This window comes from Galeopterus variegatus, unplaced genomic scaffold (assembly GCF_000696425.1).
Source record: "Galeopterus variegatus unplaced genomic scaffold, G_variegatus-3.0.2 Scaffold1799, whole genome shotgun sequence".
Taxonomy (NCBI): Eukaryota; Metazoa; Chordata; class Mammalia; order Dermoptera; family Cynocephalidae; genus Galeopterus; species Galeopterus variegatus.
Window position 1 is genome coordinate 42,137 of NW_007727910.1, and position 19,339 is coordinate 61,475.

General features: G+C 46.9%; 1 protein-coding gene across 1 annotated transcript; it reads right to left on the bottom strand.

Annotated features, from left to right (window-relative positions):
• Window positions 1–4,871: 4,871 nt before the first annotated feature.
• On the bottom strand, window positions 4,872–16,364 carry NFATC2IP (nuclear factor of activated T-cells, cytoplasmic, calcineurin-dependent 2 interacting protein). The gene is given in 8 exon segments (XM_008579013.1): window positions 4,872–7,104; window positions 10,897–11,006; window positions 11,140–11,284; window positions 12,255–12,441; window positions 12,535–12,609; window positions 13,591–13,714; window positions 15,188–15,260; window positions 15,990–16,364. Coding segments are annotated over 8 exon segments (1,248 nt in total). The 3' UTR covers window positions 4,872–6,945.
• Window positions 16,365–19,339: the final 2,975 nt, after the last annotated feature.

The window sequence follows — 19,339 nt, forward strand, 5'->3', positions numbered from 1 at the left end:
TGGTCTCCCCTGGTGGACAGGAACTTCAGATTGTAGTCATTTAATTCCCTCAACAACAAAAAATTAATTTTTCAATAAAATACTACTGAGCATCTATGAAGTGCTTGGCATTTTGCCAAGTGCCATGCGAAAACACTTAGCCTCTTCTTTCATGGAGATTATCTGGAGGAGACAGATATCAGTACACATGTAAACTGCACCTGTAGGGGCTGGCTGGTCAGGTCAGTGGTTAGAACATGGCGCTGATAAAACCAAGGTCCGGGGTTCAATCCCTGTACCAGCCAGCTGCTCCCCCCCAAAAAAATTTTTTTTGCACCTGTGAAATGATAAAGTAAAACACAAATTGGAAGAAAATATTTGCAAAACATATTTGCTGAAGGACTGTATCAAGATATATATATATAAATAACTCTTAAAACTCAATAGGCTGCTGGTGAGCTCAGTTGGTTAGAGTGGTTCTGATATACGAAGTTCCAGGGTTCAATCCCTGCACTGGCTAGCTGCCAAAAAAAATAAATAAATAAACCAAACCTCAATAATACGACAAAATCAATTTTAAAAATGGGCAAAAGACTTGAGCAGACATTTCATGAAAGAAGATATATCAATGGCCAACAAAGATATGATATCATTAGTCATTATGGAAAATACAAATTAAAACCACAATAAGATATCACTATATGAGACTAGCTAAAAAAAAAGTTTCTTAAAAGTGACAATACCAAGTACTGGTAATGATGTGGAGCAACTGGAACCCTCATACAATGTTAGTAGAAATGCAAATGATACAGCCACTGTGGAAAACACTTTGGCAATTTCTTTAAAAATTAAATAGACACTTTTTTTTTTTTTTCGTGACCAGTAAGGGGATCGCAACCCTTGGTATGGTGTCACCCACACCGCGCTCACCCAGTGAGCGAACCAGCCATCCCTATATAGGATCCGAACCTGTGGCCTTGGTGTTATCAGCACCACACTCTCCCGAGTGAGCCACAGGCCGGCCCTAAATATACACTTTTCATATGACCCAGCAATTGCAGTCCTAGCTATCCGACGAGAAATGAAAACACATCCAAACAAAACCCTGTGTATGAATGTTTATAGAAGCTTTATTCATAATAGTCAAAAAAAATTTTTTTAATCAGGAAAGAAACCTCACCTATCAACAGATGAATAGTATACACCATGGAAAACTACTTAGAAAAAGGAATGAATTACTGATACAGTATGGATAAATCTCAAAAACATGCTAAGTGAAAGAAGCCAGACACGAAAATTGTATACACAAAATATTGTATACTATATTATTCCATGTATATGAAAATCTAGAAAAGGCAAAGATAACAGAAGCAGATCAGTGGTTGCCTGGGGGCAAGGGAAAGAGGAGAAAAATTTTGCACAACTTTACGTCTGCTAAAACTTACTGAACTGTATGCTTAAAATGAGCAAATGTTGAGGCATGTAAATTAGACTCTAATAAGTTAAAAAAAAAAGAAAAAAAGCTTATAGTCCAAATACAATACCACTAGACATTAATGAAAATAAAGCTTTCTGGTTATCAAAGAAAATATTGTAACACTAATTGGTTTTGCCAAAAGGGAAAAAAATGTTCAGCTCTTCTCTGAGTACAGGTACTTTTTAATTTCATAGATCTCTTTTTTATTTTTTAATTTCATAGAACTCTCGATTACAATTCCTTTAAGGGCTACTTTAAGGTCTGATAAAGAAATATGGTGTAATCAGTTGAAACAGGAGTCCAACTTCTGCTCTATTTGTTGTGGAAGTTGTGGTTCATGAAATTTAAATACACATGAAATTTCTCAAAAAAAAAAAAAAGATCACCTGTGACAAGTGCCACCAAAAGAGAAGTTCCACGTATGGGTATTTTAAAGACCTGATAAGAGGAGGACGCGAGGGCCGGCCCGTGGCTCACTCGGGAGAGTGTGGTGCTGATAACACTAAGGCCACAGGTTCGGATCCCATATAGGGATGGCCGGTTCGCTCACTGGGTGAGCGTGGTGCTAACAACACCAAGTCGAGGGTTAAGATCCCCTTACCGGTCATCTTTAAAAAAAAAAAAGAGAGAGAGAAGGACGTGATCTGGTCGGGGAGGTTGAAAACTTCTCTGATTAACTGGTCCTTGAGCTCAGATGAGGAGGAAAAGATTGCATTTGAGATTTGCTCTGGCTGCAGCCCAGAAGGCGTACTAGAGGGAGCCAGAGGGATGTGGCATTAGACGAGGCTGTAGGCAGTGGTGCCTTGGACCAGGATGGGACGGAGAGGGACAGAAGTGAGCAGATTTGAGAGTGAGCTGGGGCAGTTGGGTTGGTTTAGTGTTGGAGTGGGAATGGGGGATGAAGGAGTATCAAGAGGGAAACTTCTCTGGCTTGTGCAATGAGATGGATAGTAGTAAGATTCTTTGAGGCGGGGCTTGATCATTCATTTGACAAACATTTGTTAGCTAACTGCAGACACTGAGCTGGAGATCTCCAAGAAGAACAAGATAAAGTGTCCTCAGGGAGCTTACAGTCCAGCAGGGGAGCAAAGTGGATGGTGTGCTGAGCTAGTCCCCTGCTCCCCACTGAGGTGGGACACACAAGAGCTGTGACCAGTCCTATGAGAGGCTTTATAGAGGAACCGACCCCTGTGTTGGAGGGGTGGGGAGATGGGAGGTTTTAAAAGTACTGTATACAGAAAAACGGCAAAATGATATCCTGCTGCACCCAGAGTGGTCAGCAATGTCACATCACCTGGGAGCTTCTTAGAATTGTGACATCTCAGCCCCACCGCAGAGCTGCTGATCCCCTGATGATTCTGTGCTTGTAAAAATCTAAGAATCACCAGTCTCCTCAAGAATGCTTAGTCCTGGGCAGGCCAGTTAGCTCAGTTGGTTAGCACAACCTTGTAACAAACACCAAGGTCAAGGGATCGGATCCCTGTGCCGGCCGGCTGCCAAAAAAGAAAGAATAATAAAAAAAGAATTCTCAGTCCTATGTCAGGCCCATGTGTGTTTACACCTGGCTCTGCAGTGGGTGGCAGTGTGGTCTGGAGCAGGTCAATGAATCTTTCTAAGCTTGTTTCTCTTCTGTAAGAAGGGAATAATAACACCAGCTACCTCATAGGATGGCCCTGAGGATGAATGAGATTATGAAAAGTGCCAAGCTTGGCATATGGCACTGAGTAAAGGCTCACTAAAGTTTCAAAGGTCTCTAATCAGGACAATTTTAGAAAGATCACTCAACAAAAGTCTTTTAGACACGTGAAGAGATGGAATGATCTCTCTCAACATAGAAGAAATGCAAAATCTTTTACAATAAGTAGTCCCTCCCATACCCTCCCTAGACTAAGTGCTGGGGATGACAAGCAAGAGCTGGAATCTTCCAGCTCTTGCTAATGGACTTATAAAGAGGTCCAGCCACTCTGGTTAGCAAGCTAACAGTATTCGAGAGAAGCTGAGTAAGTGCGTATTCAACTAGTGACTAGTGATTCCGCTCCTGGATATAAATCTCAAGAAAAATCTCACCGGGGGTTAAAACTGGGTGTGGTTACAAGCAACAGAAATCCTAAAGTAATAGTGTATTTAAGCAAGACAGTTTCCTGTTTCACGAAGAAGCCCAGAGGTCTGCAGTGCGGGGCTGGTCAGGCACTATGTGGAGGCTGAGACGCAGCCTCCTTCTCTTGCTGTCCTGCCCCACGTGGCTTCCATTCTGGAGGTACACTTCATGTCAACGAGGCTGTTCCTATCACCAGGCACGAAGCAAGCAAAGGAGGGGGACACACTGCCCCCTATGGACAATTCCTAGAGGTGACACCTCTCTTCCACTTAAACCCCAGGAGCCTGAATTGGCACTTGGCCAGATCTAGCTGCCATAGAGGCTGGGAAGTACAGGCTGGGTATCCCACATCTGAAATGCTTTCAACCAGAAGTGTTCCAGATTTTGGATTTTTTTCAGATTTTGGCACATTTGCGTATACATAATGAGATTCTTTGGGATGGGATCCAAGTCTAAACACAAAATTCATTTGTTTCATATATGCTTTATTCAACTAGCCTAAAGGTAATTTTATACATTATTTTTAATAATTTTGTGCACGAAATAAAGTTTGTGTAGAGCTGGCTGGTTAGCTCAGTTGGTTAGAGAGCGGTGTTGATAACACCAAGGTCAAGAGTTCAGATCCCTGTACCAGCCAGCCGCCAAAAAAAAAAAAGTTTACATACATTGAACCATCAGAAAGAAGGTGTGGAATTTTCCACTTATGGCTTCATGTTGACACTCAGAAAGATTCAGATTTTGGAGCACTTTGGGTTTTGGATTTGTACACTATCTTTATTCTGTATCTCTGTGTTTCACTAAAAACCATGGGTTCTAATACCCTGGAAGGAGAAAGTACGGATATGAGGGAATAACTAATGGTCTCTGTCACCAAGGACCTTAGTGGGGGTGACGTGAGGGCCACAAAGACAGGAATCCTCAAGTATGTACAAGTTGAATGTATTCCCATTTATTCTGTTGAGACTGAACATATAATTGAAATGTTTTCAAACTTATTAATGGACATAAATGATCTGATAAAAATGGAGAGCTATGGGGGCCGGCCCGTGGCTCACTCGGGAGAGTGCGGTGCTGATAACACCAAGGCCCCGGGTTCGGATCCCACATAGGGATGGCCGGTTGCTCACTGGCTGAGCGTGGTGCTGACAACACCAAGTCAAGGGTTAAGATCCCCTTACCGGTCATCTTTTAAAAAAAAAATGGAGAGCTATACCATATCATAGATTATTTAAATGTTATAAAACTCAAGGGAATGCCACTTTCCAAAAAAAAAAGTTTTAAGAAGTTGACATGCTTTTGCTAAAATTATACCATGTATCAGTGGAAGATTAATGGCTTTATTAGTAGACAGTACTGAGAAAACTGCCTCTTTATATGGTAAAATATAAAACTTAGATTCATATATAACAATGCATTTCAAATAGTTTTAAAATTATGTTGATACTTAGCAACCAGTACAGCCTGGCATCAGCGAATCAGAACAAGTGTGTGTGACCACTCGGAACAGATGCCAGCCAAGGCACCACAACAGGGGTATGGGCTGGACTTCAGCCCTATTTAGTGGCCTCAGTATGAAAAACAAAAAACAGTGAGCTAACAGAAGAAAATGTAAAATATCTTAACTATTTTTAAAGAAGAAATCAAGAGCAACAAACTTTATGACAAAACAGTTAATTCATCTACATTAAAATTTAAAATATCAAAAAAAAGAATAAGAAAAAAACATAAAAAAAGAAATGAAAAAAAGAGCAAAAGAAAAAAAGAATTAAGAATGTCTGTTTAGTGAAGGATACCCCTAGAGACAAAGTACCATTTTGAGAGTTACTGGCAATTGCCCAGGAATACAAGCAACTCCTGAGAATAAACCAATAAAGACAGGAAGCCCCTATGAGAAAATGAGCAATTCACAGAAAGAGAAACCAGAAAGGTTGACAGGTATGTGAAAATTTTCCCAGAATTAATGGTGATCAGATGAATGTACATTAAAACACAGTGCCACTTTATACCCATCAGACTGGCAAAAATTAGAAAGTTGGGCAATCCCAAGATCTGGTGAGGATGAGAAATGGGAAGCCTCAAGTGGGAGAGTCAATCAACATTCCAAAGAAAAATCTGGAAAACCACAGAGAAATTAATGCATATGACTCATAATCTCATCCTGGGTACATGTGTCAGAGAATTTCACACCAGCACAGAAGGGGACACATAAAAGAATGTTTATCGTGGCCTTGTATCCGGTGCTGAGGAGTTGGAGGCACCAGGTGTCCACCTCTTAAGGCCAATGTCTAAGTAAAATGCAATTGATGCCACCGTGGGGCACCACGCAGCAGTTCCAAGTAACAGCTCAGGTCTAGAACTAGCAATGGGGCCAGATCTTACAGATAGTGAGTGAAAACAGTGTAAGATCTATTGCACACTATCGCTCATGTACAGTAAAAGCATATTCACACTGGAAACATTGCATCTTCCAAGGATACATTCATATTCAAAGACATGGAATAAAATATTTGTTTGTGTGCTTATGGGAGAAGACAGTGTGAAGAAGGGGAAAACCATAAAACTATAGAATCCTTGCGTGGGACTGCATTCCCGAGATCCAAAACGGAACGCCTGAATGTGCTCAGTTATGTCTTAGGTGTATGCACCAGGAGGTGTGTACCAGAGAGTGTGGTTATAAAGTGTCCTCGGGGTGAGGAAGACTCCCAGGGCTAAGAACCCACTACCTTTATCCTTCAACAGAGTGTCCCAGTTGTCTGCCTATGCGTAAGCTAATGTGTGTGTGAGCTTGATCATTTACATTCCTGTCAGCCAGGGAACCACACCAGTGTATGTGCCTCAAGCGAACTTCACTCCCAACCCCCAAATGATTAAAAAAAAAAAAAAAAAACCCTGAAAACAAAAACATTTTTTCGGATCCATACTGGCCTGCCACAAAAACAAACAAGAAACCAACCCCCAAATGAGACTAAGGCCACTACTGGTCCTAGGCGTGGCATAATTCCCAGGCCTAGAAGCCCATACCCGAGTCTTATCTATTTCAAGTCGCTCTTTAAACACAAGCAAAGCTTCACAGAACAGAAATTTCATTGAGGAAAGGGTGATGATGGAGGTGGAAGGGAGTGGGGAGTGGGACACACCTTTTCCATGTCAAAGGGGCTGCAAACCCAGCCATGTGGATGGAGCCACAGGCCACCCAGGGCAGCAACAACCACCACGCCAAGTAGTTAATGGCTTGAAACCAGGATCAACAGAAGAGGGGATCAAAGGTCACTCCTTCATTTTGCTTCGGTTTAAAGATAAGTTCTAGCTTAGTATCTGCTAGCCTTTGAGGCAAAAAAGGGGAGACATTCTCTCCAAGTCCAGGCTGGGCCTCCAAACAGGGAGTGGGGTTTCAGCCCCAGACCTCAATGAGGTCCCCAGATTCCATGCCCAGATCAGCCGGCAGCTCCTTGCCTGAGAGCTTTGTCCCATCAAAGAAGAAGGAGAGTTTGTGTCCTGAGAGTCCCATGGCCTCCTCATAGCGGGTCATGAGTGTCTTGAGAGGAGAATCCTGGATAGAGGGGAAAAAGATGGGTGTAAGGATTGGAAAGGAGGGGCTGGCTAGTTCCTGTAGGGATGGACAGACCACTTGGGACAGGGAGGACACGGGGCCAAATCAGTAAAGTCACAGCCCACAGTGGAGAAGGTGAGTGGACAAAGAAGCCAGCATAGCTGGGTCCCTCTCTGGGAACCGGGACAAGTCCCTTCCTCCCTCTGGGCCATATGTTCCTCAGGTAGAAAGTGGGGGCCACAGAGCTCAAGACTTGGAGGTGTGGGCTCTGGGTTAGGAAAGGTCCACAAGCCTAGTTGCCTCACCCACAAAATGGAAATATGTATCACAATGGTTAAGAGAGCCCAGATTGTTGATGGAGGATGATCCGAGCTGGAGGCCAGGTTCTCCCCTTACTAGGTGTGTGACTTAGATAAGTGTTATGGGTTGAATTGCGTCTCCCAGAAAAGATACCTTGTGGTCCTAACTCCTGGTTATTTGGAAATAGGGCCTTTGCAGATGTTATCAGGACAATGTTGCACTCGATTAGGATAGGCACTAATGCAGTGTCCTTATAAAATGAGACACAAAGACACATGGGGAAAATGCCATGTGATGACAGAGGCAGACTGGAGTGATGGCAGCTGCTAGCCAAGGAATGCCAAGGATTGCCAGCCACCATCAGAAGCTAGAAAGAGACAAGGAAGGATCCTACTCAGAGTCTCAGAGGGACGATGACCCTGCTGACACCTTGATTTCAGATTTCTAGCTTCTAGAACTGAGAGAGAATAAATTTCTGTTGTTTTAAGCCACCTGGTTTGTGGTACTTTCTTACAGTAGCCATAATACAGAAGTGGGGTGCTATTATAATAAATGCCTAAAATGTGCTGTGGCTTTGGAAATGGACAGAGGCTGGAAGAATTTGGGGGTGCATGCTAAAAAATGCCTAGATTGCCTTGAAGAGACTGTCGGTAGAAATATAGACATTAAGGCAATTCTGACGAGGGCTCACAAAGAAGAGAGCTGCAGAGAAAGCTTCTGTCATCTTAAGTGAACATACATGGGCTGGTTGGTTGGCTCGGTTGGTTAGAGCACAGTGTTGTAACACCCAAGGTGAAGGGTTCAGATCCCTGTACCAGCCAGCCACCAAAAAAAAAGAGAGAGAGAGAAGACATACTGTCACAAACAGAAGGCTGCTAGAAATATGAACATTAAAGATGCTTCCGGGTCTGGATGGTTAGCTAACTTGGTTAGAATATGGCGCTGATAATTCTGAAGTTACAGGTTCAGATCCCTGTACTGTCCAGCCACCAAAAAATAAAAAATAAAACAATAAAGGTGCTTCTGGTTAGGTCTCTGACAGAAATGAGGAATGTCTTATCGGAAACTGGAATAAAGGTGATCCTTTTATAAAGTAGCAGAGAACTTGGCTGAATTATGTTCTACTGCTCGGTGGCAGAAAACAGAACTTGTAAGTGATGAACTTATTTCTAGCTGAGATTTCCAGGTAACGTGGAAAGTGTGGCCTGATTTCTCTTTTCTGTTATTGTAAAATGCAAGAGGAAGAAATAAGTGAAGGAAGGACATTAAGCAAAAAGGAGCCAGCACTTGGTCATCTGGAACATTCTCAGCCTATCCAGATAGTATGCTCTGGAAACAGGGCCAAGAGTGTAACTAGACAACCATTTGCTAAGGAGATTAGACATGTGATTTATGGGTCCAATCAATCATCTCAGCAGAAGTTAGAAATTCATCTGTACAGAACCCTTGTATCTAATGATGCAGATCTTCTTGATAGCCACAGAAGACCAGCAAGATTTTCAAGAATTTTATACCAGTAGAAACACGGTCCACCTGGACTGAAAAGAACAGAGACAGGATGAAATGAAGGAAAAATGACTCAGAGCAGAGCTAACAAAACCTCCCTGGGACAAGAAAGTAGGGCCACCACCTTGATGGGCAGAGAGGACAGAGCATACAGCCCTAGAAGATTATTCTTTTTTTTTTTAAAAGATGACCGGTAAGGGGATCTTAACACTCGACTTGGTGTTGTCAGCACCACGCTCAGACAGTGAGCGAACCGGCCATCCCTATATGGGATCCGAACCCGTGGCCTTGGTGTTATCAGCACCGCACTCTACCGAGTGAGCCACAGGCCGGCCCCCTAGAAGATTATTCTTAAGCCTTGAAATCTAATGGAATTTGTCCTGCTGGGATTTGGACTTGCTTGGGCACTGTGATTCCTTTTTTCCTTCTGATTTCTCCCTTTTGGAACTGGGAATGTCTATCTTATGCCTGTTCCATTGTTGTATTTTGGAAGCAGATAACTTGTTTTCTAGATTTTACAGGTCCGCAAACGGAGCAGAATTTTGTTTCAGGATGCTATACTGAGTCTCACCTACAACTGATTTAGATGATTTAGAAGATAAGATTGGGGCCAGCCCGTGGCTCACTCGGGAGAGTGCGGTGCTGATAACACCAAGGCCACGGGTTCAGATCCCATATAGGGATGGCCGGTTTGCTCACTGGGTGAGCGTGGTGCTGACAACACCAAGTCAAGGATTAAGATCCCCTTACCGGTCATCTTTTAAGAAAAAAAAAAAAAAAATAGAAGATAAGATTGGAACTTTTTGAGTTGATTATATTTAGATGAGATTTTGGACTTAAAGTTGATGCTGGAATGGGTCGAGACTTTTACAGATATTGGAATGGGATGAATATTTTCTCATATTATATATGAGAAGGACATGAATTTTGAGGGACTAGAGGGCAGACTGTTATGGCTAGAATTGTGTCCGTCCAATAAGATACCTTGTGGTCCTAATCCCTGGTAAATGTGCGTGTGACCTCATTTGGAAGTAAGGCCTTTGCAGATGTAATCAAGTCAAGATGAGAGCATACTTGATTAGGGTGGATGCTAGTCCTATATGACTTATGTCCTTATGAGAAAACAGAGACACAGAGACACACAGGGAGAATACCATGTAATGATAGAGGTGGAGATTGTAGTAATATAGCTGTAAGCCAAGGAAGTCTGGCCACCTTCAGAAGCTAGAAAGAGGCAAGGAAAGAATATACCCAGAGTCTTAGTGGGAGCACGGCTTGACACCTTGATCTTGGACTTCTAGCCTCCAGAACTACAAGAGAACAGATTCTGTTGCTTTAAGCAACCCAGTTTGTGTTGTTTGTCACAGTTGCCATAAGAAACTAACACAGCAAGCTACTCTCTCTCTCTCGACCTCGGCTTCCCTATTTGTTAAATGAGGGTAATAACAGTGCCTTACCACATAAGACTGTTGTGAAATTAAATATTATCCTGAATGTGAAGTAACTAACCTCAGCACGGGGATTGGCACTTAGAAGAGTGGCTTTAGGTGCCTGGCCAATTAGCTCACTTGGTTAGAGCACAGTGTTATAACACCAAGGTCTAGGGTTCAGATCCCCAGTACCAGCCAGCCTTCAAACAAATAAATAAATGAATAACATTGCACGAGACACTATTAAAAAAAAAAAGAAGTGTGGCTTTGTTATTTTAATGGGTTGCATTGGTTTCTGTCCAAGGGTCCTTTCCATTTTAACCAGAACATGGAGTCAGGACACCAAGGGGACACATGGACTAGAGATGAGGTTCCTAGCAGAAGTAGGGAGGGAGGGTGAACAGTGGGCTTTTTCTGCTATGTTGGAGGTTGGAACCCAAGAAGACGGAGGGCAGTTTCCCCAGCGAGTTGGGATTAGGAGGAATCCATCCTCCATTAACTGACAAGAGGTGGCAGAGGGAGGGGGAGGAGCATGGACAGCCACGTCCCCACTCACCTGAGACAGCGAGACCTCCAGCATCTGGTGTTTCTCTCTCCCCTGTACCCGGAGCTGGAGCTGTTGGGACGTCTCTGTGGCCTCCGAAGAACTTGCTAGCACCACACAGTCTGTGGGAGGAAGGATCGGGAAGCTTGGCCTAAGTTGGGGGCTGGAAGCTGGGCCCATTCTGGACCTTTTCCCACATCCCCTTCCCGTGACAAAAGCCTCTTCAAGGCCCCACCTCCCTGCCTTCCCTCTCACCAATGATGTCGGCCACTCCAAGCTTTAGGGTCCTGGGGGTGGCAGTAGGGGACAGCTCTGTCTCTCCAAAGAGCAATAGGATCCTGCTTGGGGACACCCCCAGATGGGTGGCCATGTGGTCCACCACGCTCTGTAGGGGCTCCGACTGGGGATGGGGACAGAGGTAAAGGAGACCCTCCTGCCTTAATACTCCCCACCCCACCCCCACCATGCCAAACACAAGTCCTGGCCCTAGCTACTTGCTGACCTCCTCAGCTGTGAGTTTCATCATATTTATCTGGCCAGGTACAAAATAAAATCGTGTTAGTAAGGGGTTCAGGCAAGTAACAGAGAAATGAAGTGGCCACGGGTTAGGAGGAAAAGGGAATGGTGGGGCTGCAGCAGACCAGAGTTCACACACCCCAAATCAAAACGGCTGGCTGTCACGCAGCTCCAGCTGATTGGCACCATGCGGGACCATGGGCCAGTGTGACTACACCTTCCTATTTTTAAGAGAAACCAGAAATCGAGACTTTTGTAGGAAATCACCCATTGCAAACGTTGGCAACAAACTCATATACTCTAAGAGCACTCCACAGGGCAAAGGAAGCAGGTGCACTGTTGATAAGGCCATGGGCTGTCTCTGCTTAGCTGCTTGGCTGAAGCATGGTTAGTGCTCAATAAATGGTCACTTCTGTCATCATTCCTGGTGTTGAACCAGGGCCATCTGTATGAAATACCAGCCTTCACCAGGAAGCTGGGGGAGCTCAGGGTGATCGAGTGACACCTGCTGTGTCCAGTGCAGCAAGAGCAAGTGCTAGAGGGAAGCAGGGGAGGAAAGCAGGAGGGGCTCACCCTGAGGAGGGATACCAAAAAAAGTTTCCTCAAAGACAGGATGCTCCATAGAGCCTTGAAGAATGGGTCACAGATTTGCCAGAAAGAGAATGGAGAGTGAGAAAAAATACAGACAGAGGCAAGTGCCCCAGTATGAAGGGCTGAAAGAGGGGTGGGCGGCTCCAGAGAGCAGGAGAGGCAAAGGAAGACAGGTCCCTTCTGCCAGTGCAACCCTGCAGGCCGCCACAGTCCCGCCAAAGGCAGCTCCAGGGTCCTTTTCCCACATGTCCTCAGGCACTTACCATTCTAACGGGCAATCTGACCAGGTCAGCCCGGCACCGGATTTTGAGTGGGAAGAGTCGGGGGCTCGCTGGGAGGAGGGGCCCCTCCACTAGGACCACCTCATCCTCTTGGCTCTGGTGGTCTTGACCGTGGTGCTGCTGGGGGCTCAGGCAGGAACGGAGGTGTTGGAGGCGCCTGTTCACCTCCCTGGGATGCAGACAGCACTTTGGGTCAGCCGGGGTTGGCCACCCTCCCAGATTGCCCCTCTCCACCCCAGCCAGAGCCCTCTGCCGTTGGCACCTTAACTTCCGCAGTGCCCGGGTATGCTTCCTGCTTTTGGTCCTGGAGGGAGGTGGGTGCAAAGGAGAGGTTCTCCTATAGGGAGAAGAGAAGAGCAGGTTGAAGGCGAGGCAGAGACCCCAGCCCCACGCCTCGCTTCACAGGCTGTGGTCATCCAGGAACCAGGGGGGGAGCTACAGAATAACAGGGGGCACTTTCCAGTAACACTCATTTTACCGGAAGACGAGTAGGTAAGGGACAGGGAAACCTGAGACATCATTTTTCTATTTACCTGGCCCCAATATTGGGAACACGCCTCACTTTTAAGATAAGTCAAGGGCTGGCTGGTTAGCTCAGTTGGTTAGGGTGCAACCTTGTAACACCAAGGTCAAGTGTTTGGTTCCCCTTACTGTTCAGCCAGCCATCAAAAAATAAAAGTCACTTCCCAGGTAAATGTCTGATAACATCCAACAGACGCCAAGCACTTACTACATATCAAAAGTTAACTCCTATCGGGGCCGGCCCGGTGGTGCACTGCTACAGTGCGCTGCTTGGGAGCGCGGCGGCGCTCCCGCCAAGGGTTCGGATCCCACATACAGACCAGTTCCCGCTCACTGGCTGAGCGAGGTGTGGGCGCAACACCGAGGGTTGCGATCCCGTTTGCCGGTCCCGGTCCGGTACGGGCGCAACACTGAGGGTTGCGATCCATTGCCAGACACGAAAAAAGACAAAAAGGAAAAAAAAAAAAAAGTTAACTCCTATCTACGTGACAGTCCTAACAGTACCACTGCTATCTCCGCCTTACAGAAGAGGAAAAGAGAAGCACAGAGAAGACAGGGCAGGGTGCTGGGGGGTGTGAGCTCACCCGTCACCACACCACCATGAGTGGTCCTGAAGGGTCTGCTGTCATCCTCCAGGGTAGGCCACCTCTTCTCCAAAGAGCTTCCTCCCCACTGAGCCTCAAGACTCCTTCCATCCCTTTTCTTTACCCTTTCAGGAGCCACCCAAGAGTCCCACCTGCCTCAGCTTACCCCTCTGACTCCCTTCCTGCTCCTAGAGCCCGAGTGCCCTGGCCACACTCACAGAAACACCTTTTCCTTCTTTTCTTCTTTGTCCTTACTCCTCAGCCTCTTCTTCCAGGGACAGTCTGGAAATGAGGGATCTTCGTGGTGGACACGGCTAGGATCTGCCATATCCTCCTCTGTGGGCAGAGGAGAAAGTGGGAGAGGGTTACCCAAGAGAGGGCAGGGGGTCAGAAAGGAGGAGACTACAGAGCCCCTGCATGTGGGACCATGAAATAACACTGGGAAAGTGCTCAAGGGACATGATTGTTGTTTAATATTTTTCTTTACATCACTCATTTTAACTTAAATTTCTTATGAAACAGAACCAGGTAGTATTCTAGAATATAGAAGCTTTTTTCCATCTGCTTGCCACCAATAAAAGATCATCATAAACCATAAAAGTAAATACTGTGAAAATAAAGCAATGATAAACCCTAGATCAGTGGTTCTCAACCAGGGGCCATTTTGCCTCCCAGGGGGACATGTGGCGATGTCTGGAGACAATTTTGGTTGTCACAATGCAGAGGGGGAGGGGTTGGGGTGTGCTACTGGCATCTAGTGGATAGAGGTCAGGATGCTGCTAATCTTTCTACAATGCACAGGACAGCCCCTGACAACACAGAATTTCCCAGTCCAAAATGTCAGTAATGCTGAGGTTCAGAAATCCTCTCCTAGCTAAATATGGTAGCTGCCAGAGGCCTGAGATTCTGCATTTCTAACAAGCTCCCACGGGACATGCCCAACACTTCTGAGCCCATATTTTGTGTAGCAAGAATGGAGGTACCTTTTACATAGCACTTCTGTGTTCGAGAAACTGTCCCAATCTACGTACAGTACATAGCTAAGAGACAGCTCTATATATTCGCTTTAATTAATTCTCACCAAATCCTATGACATAAGTCCACTATAATCCCCATTTTCCTTATGAGAAAAGTAAAGCATTGAGAGATAAGTAACTTGCCCAACTCACACAGCTAATAAGGGGAGAGCTGGGATTCAAAGCCAGGCCAGATGGCTCCTAAGTCTGCTCTTAATCGCTCTACCAAACTCCCTCGCAGTACAGAAGTCTTGGTCCAAGGTCTGCATTTGCCCACGGAATCCCTTCCTTATTAGACTTGACTCCTATTCACTGCTGTTGTGGGGGGGTTGCAAAAATCACATCACTGGGGGAGAACAAAGACGGGCCAGCCCTGATAAGATTCAAAGAACACCCTGCTGCCTCTAGAGTGTTCCTACTGAACTTGTTGCATATGTAACGAGATATCACAGATTCTCAGCACCTCCCCCTCCCATGCCCCTCAGGATTACAGAATCAGAATCTCCGGGGGTGGCGCCTGGAAATCTGTAAATTAACTCACTCTTAGGCCTATTAGAGTTGGGAGAAGGGTGATCTGACAGCACTTCCTAAGTCGGCTCCTGTGCCTTCTGGTTAACAATCCAACTCTTTTCAGGACTGGAGCCTTTTTCTAGCTAGGACCCCGGACTCCCCTCTCCTAAGCGCTTCCCCCTCTCCTTCCTCAGGAGACAAGTGACTGCAGGGATGTAAACTCCAGGAAGTGTTCTCAGAGAAGCCAGCGCTGGGCTTCCTCTCCCTGGAAGCCCTCCCTTACCTTCCTCGGCTCCTGGGGGGTAGAGTTTCAGGAGGGATAGGTCATCTGGGATGAGGTGGAGACTGCTTTTCACCTGCAAGAATAAAAAGTGGGAGGGTCAGTCCCAAGTTGCCCCTCTTCAAAAGGGAAATCTGGGGATGATTCTTCCCCTGACACCCAGCTCTCAAGTCCTCTCTAAGGATATGGATACCATGGCTCTCTCCCAGGAACCCAGGAGTCCAGCTTTCCCAGGATCTAAAATTGTAGTACCCTTCCCCTCGAAAGATCCAGGTTTAGTTCTCCTTTTTAACTAGCTGCTAGCCATCCCTCTACCCTAGACTCCGAGGGAATCCCAGCCCCCTAGTTCAACCTACCACCTGGGGACTCCAGTCTCTGAAACTCCGTGGACCCCAGCTCCCAATACTCCACCTCCCTGGCTTCCTATCTATGGGCCCGGACCTTAAAATCCAACATGCCCCAAATCCCAGTCCCAGATTCTTCAGCCCTTCTCTGAACCCTCAGGGACCTCAGCCCCTCAGCCTCTCTATGCCCCCAAGACTACAGCTTCCGGGAATCCCAAACTCCCATCATACCCCAAACCCCTTCACTCCCCAGTCTGCAGAAGCCCCAGGAGCCCTGCACCTCTCGGTCTCCAACACCCTAGCTCCTGGCTTCCGTTTAGCCGCCCAAGACCAACCCCAGAACCCTAGCCTCAGCACTCCCTAAACAGAGCTGCTCCCCGAACCCCTGGCCCCTCTCTGGTCGCCCAAGCACCCGGCCCTTCAGCCCTTCGGCGCTGGAGCTCCCGGGGACCTGGCTGCACCTTCCCGGAGTACACTGGAACCACCGGTGCCTCCCCTGGATCCAGCAACAGCCGCCGCCGCCGCCTGACCGCGACCCGCGGGGCTTCTGTGGGCCTTGCGTCCGCCCCTTCGCTGTCGCTGTCGCTGTCGTCCCGGGGCGCGGCCGGCACGGGGAGGCTGGGGGTAGGGACTGCAACCGGGTCCGCAGCAGTGCGCGGAGTTGCGACCTCTAGGACATCCTCATCGCTATCGCTGACCAAGTCCACCAGCACCGAGTCCACAGTGCGCCGGGCTGGAGACCGCTGGGAGCGAGGACGCCGGCCCCGGCCGCCTCGGGCCCCCCGGGCTCCTCTGCGGACGCCGCCGCCCCGGGGCGTCGGGACCGGCTCCGCCATGGCACACACTCGGCCACCACACAAGTCCGCCTCTACTCGCCTCGCCCGGCCCCCGCCCCCCTCCCCAGCGACTTCCTCAGTTCATTGGGCGAACAGCCTGCTAGTCAGCACCTCTCCCCGCCCACACGCCCTGGATCCACCTCCCCTCCTTCTCATTGGTCATTGCACCCGCCCATCACGCACCCGCCTCTGAAACCTAGGCGCCAAAGATTTCCAATCAATTCGGCGCTATCAGCTTGGTTTTCGATCCTGTCCGGCTCACCCATTGGCCGGGCTTCCTCTATGCTAACAAACCTCTTCCGGACCCGGATTGAGGAGAACCATCTTCCTGGTTGGTTAAACGAGGCATTCTGGGAGTTGTAGTCCTCGAGCCCTAAACCTACGCCCCGAAGGATGGGGCACTGGGAATTTCTTCTAGTAACTGCAGAGTTGGGCCGGCCTCGTGTCTTACTCGGGAGAGTGCGGAGCTGACAGCGCTGAGGCCGCGGATTCGGATCCTATATAGGGATGGCCGGTGCACTCACTGGCTGAGCGTAGTGCAGATGGCACCAAGCCAAGGGTTACCAATCCCCTTATCGGTCAAAAAAAAAAAAAAAAGAAACTTTAGAGTTGGGCCTGAGACTTCACGGTTGAGCCATCTTTGTGAAATGCAAACAAAGGTCAAGGAAGTTGTCTGTCTCCCTGGTCCCCTGGGAGGGTAAAAGCCTAACTTCCGTGGGCACCTTGCCTGCTCCAATATGCAAAACCAAAAATATGAGAAGTTTGTTTCTGCCCCCACCCACACACACCATAAAAGCCAATTAGCTAAAGCAGTGGTCTCCCCAATCACCACGATAAAGTTAGGATGAACTATGTTTGATAAAAGTGTTGTTAAGCCCTCTTACTTGAGGACTAGTTATTGTTTATCTTGAAAACGTGAGATATGGGTTTTGAAAATTTAACTTGAAAGCACGATTCTGATGACATAGAAATAAACGAACTCAGTTTATCCCATTATACTCTTGCAACATGCTTCCGACACCAGATGTGTGTGGGTTTTCCCCCACACATCAAGCAAGCAATCAGTTCTGCAGCAGTTACCAGCTAGATGTCCTCTAATTCAATTCAGTTCTGACACTCTGTACCTGGAGATAGCATCTGAGCCCACAGGTTGAGTGAGCAGCCCCACAAGACTGCCCCCAACTTCAGATGCCAATCACAAGTTGTTATGTATACTTCTGTCCAATCGGCTATAAATTGGGGTTTCCACAATCTCCACGTTGGGTTTGATTAACTCGAGAGGACGGCTCACAGAACTCAAGGAAACGCTTAAGTTTTCCGGTTTATTATAGAGGATATCACAAAGAATACAGATGAAAAGATGCACAGGATGAGATATGGGGGAAGGGGCATGGAGCTTCCATGACATCCCCAGGTGTTCCACCTCAAGGAACCTCCACAGGTTCAGCTTCAGAAGCTTCCTGAACCCTATCCTTTTGGAGTTTTATGGAGGCTTCATTACATAGGCATGACTGATTACATCATTGGCCATTTGTGATCAACTTAACCTTCAGCCCCTCTCCCCACCTCAGAGATGGGAATGAGGCTCTAAATTCCAACCCTCTAATCCTGCCTTGGTCTTTCCAATGAGCAGCCCCCTTCCTGAAGTGTCTTGAAGTTGACTGCCAGCCATCACTAGCATAGACAAGACCTGTATTACTTTAGAAATTCGAAGGATTTTAAGTGTTGCATGCCAGGAATCAGGGACAAAGACTAAATATACATTTCACAACCTCACAGTGATAATGGTTTGTGCCTGCTTTCCTATACAAAAGGGTGAGATTTCTTTCCGCTTTTGCAGTCTTTTAGCAATTGCCTGTGATGCTTATCACGTTCTAGTTTAATGCTTATTCAGTAATAAGACTTTTTTTTTTTCTTAAAAGATGACCGGTAAGGGGATCTTAACCCTTGCCTTGGTGTTGTCAGCACCACACTCTCCCGAGTGAGTCATGGGCCGGCCCCAGTAATAAGACTATTTTCTCTCTCTGCTACCTTTGTGGAGATGTTTTCTGGGTTGGAAGATTTTATTTTTTAACTATATTTCCTTTCCACACGCGCCAACAGCTCACACAAACCGTATCACATACCTCAGACTACATAATCTCCATACATCTAAGTTGTCCACAACTCCTGCACAACATACATCCCAACACAAACCAAACAAACCCCTTCAACACTTCACACCTCCCATTTTGTCTCCAACTTCATAAACCTCTAACACTTCACACTGGACATCCCACATGACACTTCACAAACAGGATACCCACACAACACATACCCAATACCACATACTTCTTTCACACACAATGTTCACATAACTTCTACCTCACATCCATCCAGAACAGCATCTTGACCACCAGTCACTTCCCATCCCTTTAACCTCCACTGTCACAGCCATACTAATGTCCCCCAACCAGGTCAGATCCTCCAAGCTGACTCAGCCCTGGCCAAGACTGAAGGCACACAACGCCCAGCAGGTGGTACTGTTTTCCAGGGAACAAAGGCTCCTGGATTCAGCACGCACTCCATGGACTTCCCAGCCCCAGGAGACCTTCAGCCCCTCTTCAAAACCAGGCTGGAGACAAAGAGTTTGCACCAAAGGCCCTTCTGACAGCCTTGGGTCCTGCCTGGGAGGCCACTGACAACTAAGGAAGCAGAGGGAGACCCTAAGGACCTGAAACTTCCCTTATGTCTCCTTTTCCCCAAGCCTTGCTCAAGAGCTGAAAGTGGTCCAGGCCCTGCCAAAAAACCATCCTTCTTGTCATGGAACAGGAAGTTGAGAAGCCTTGGAGTGTGACTTCTCCCTGGGCAGATCTCTATGCAATACCCTTGGTGCCTTCTGGCTCCTGGCACACAGTAGACCTTAATAAATGCCAAATAATAATAGCTGATGTTTGAGGACTTACAAGTTCATGTGTTGGAAACTTAATCTTCAT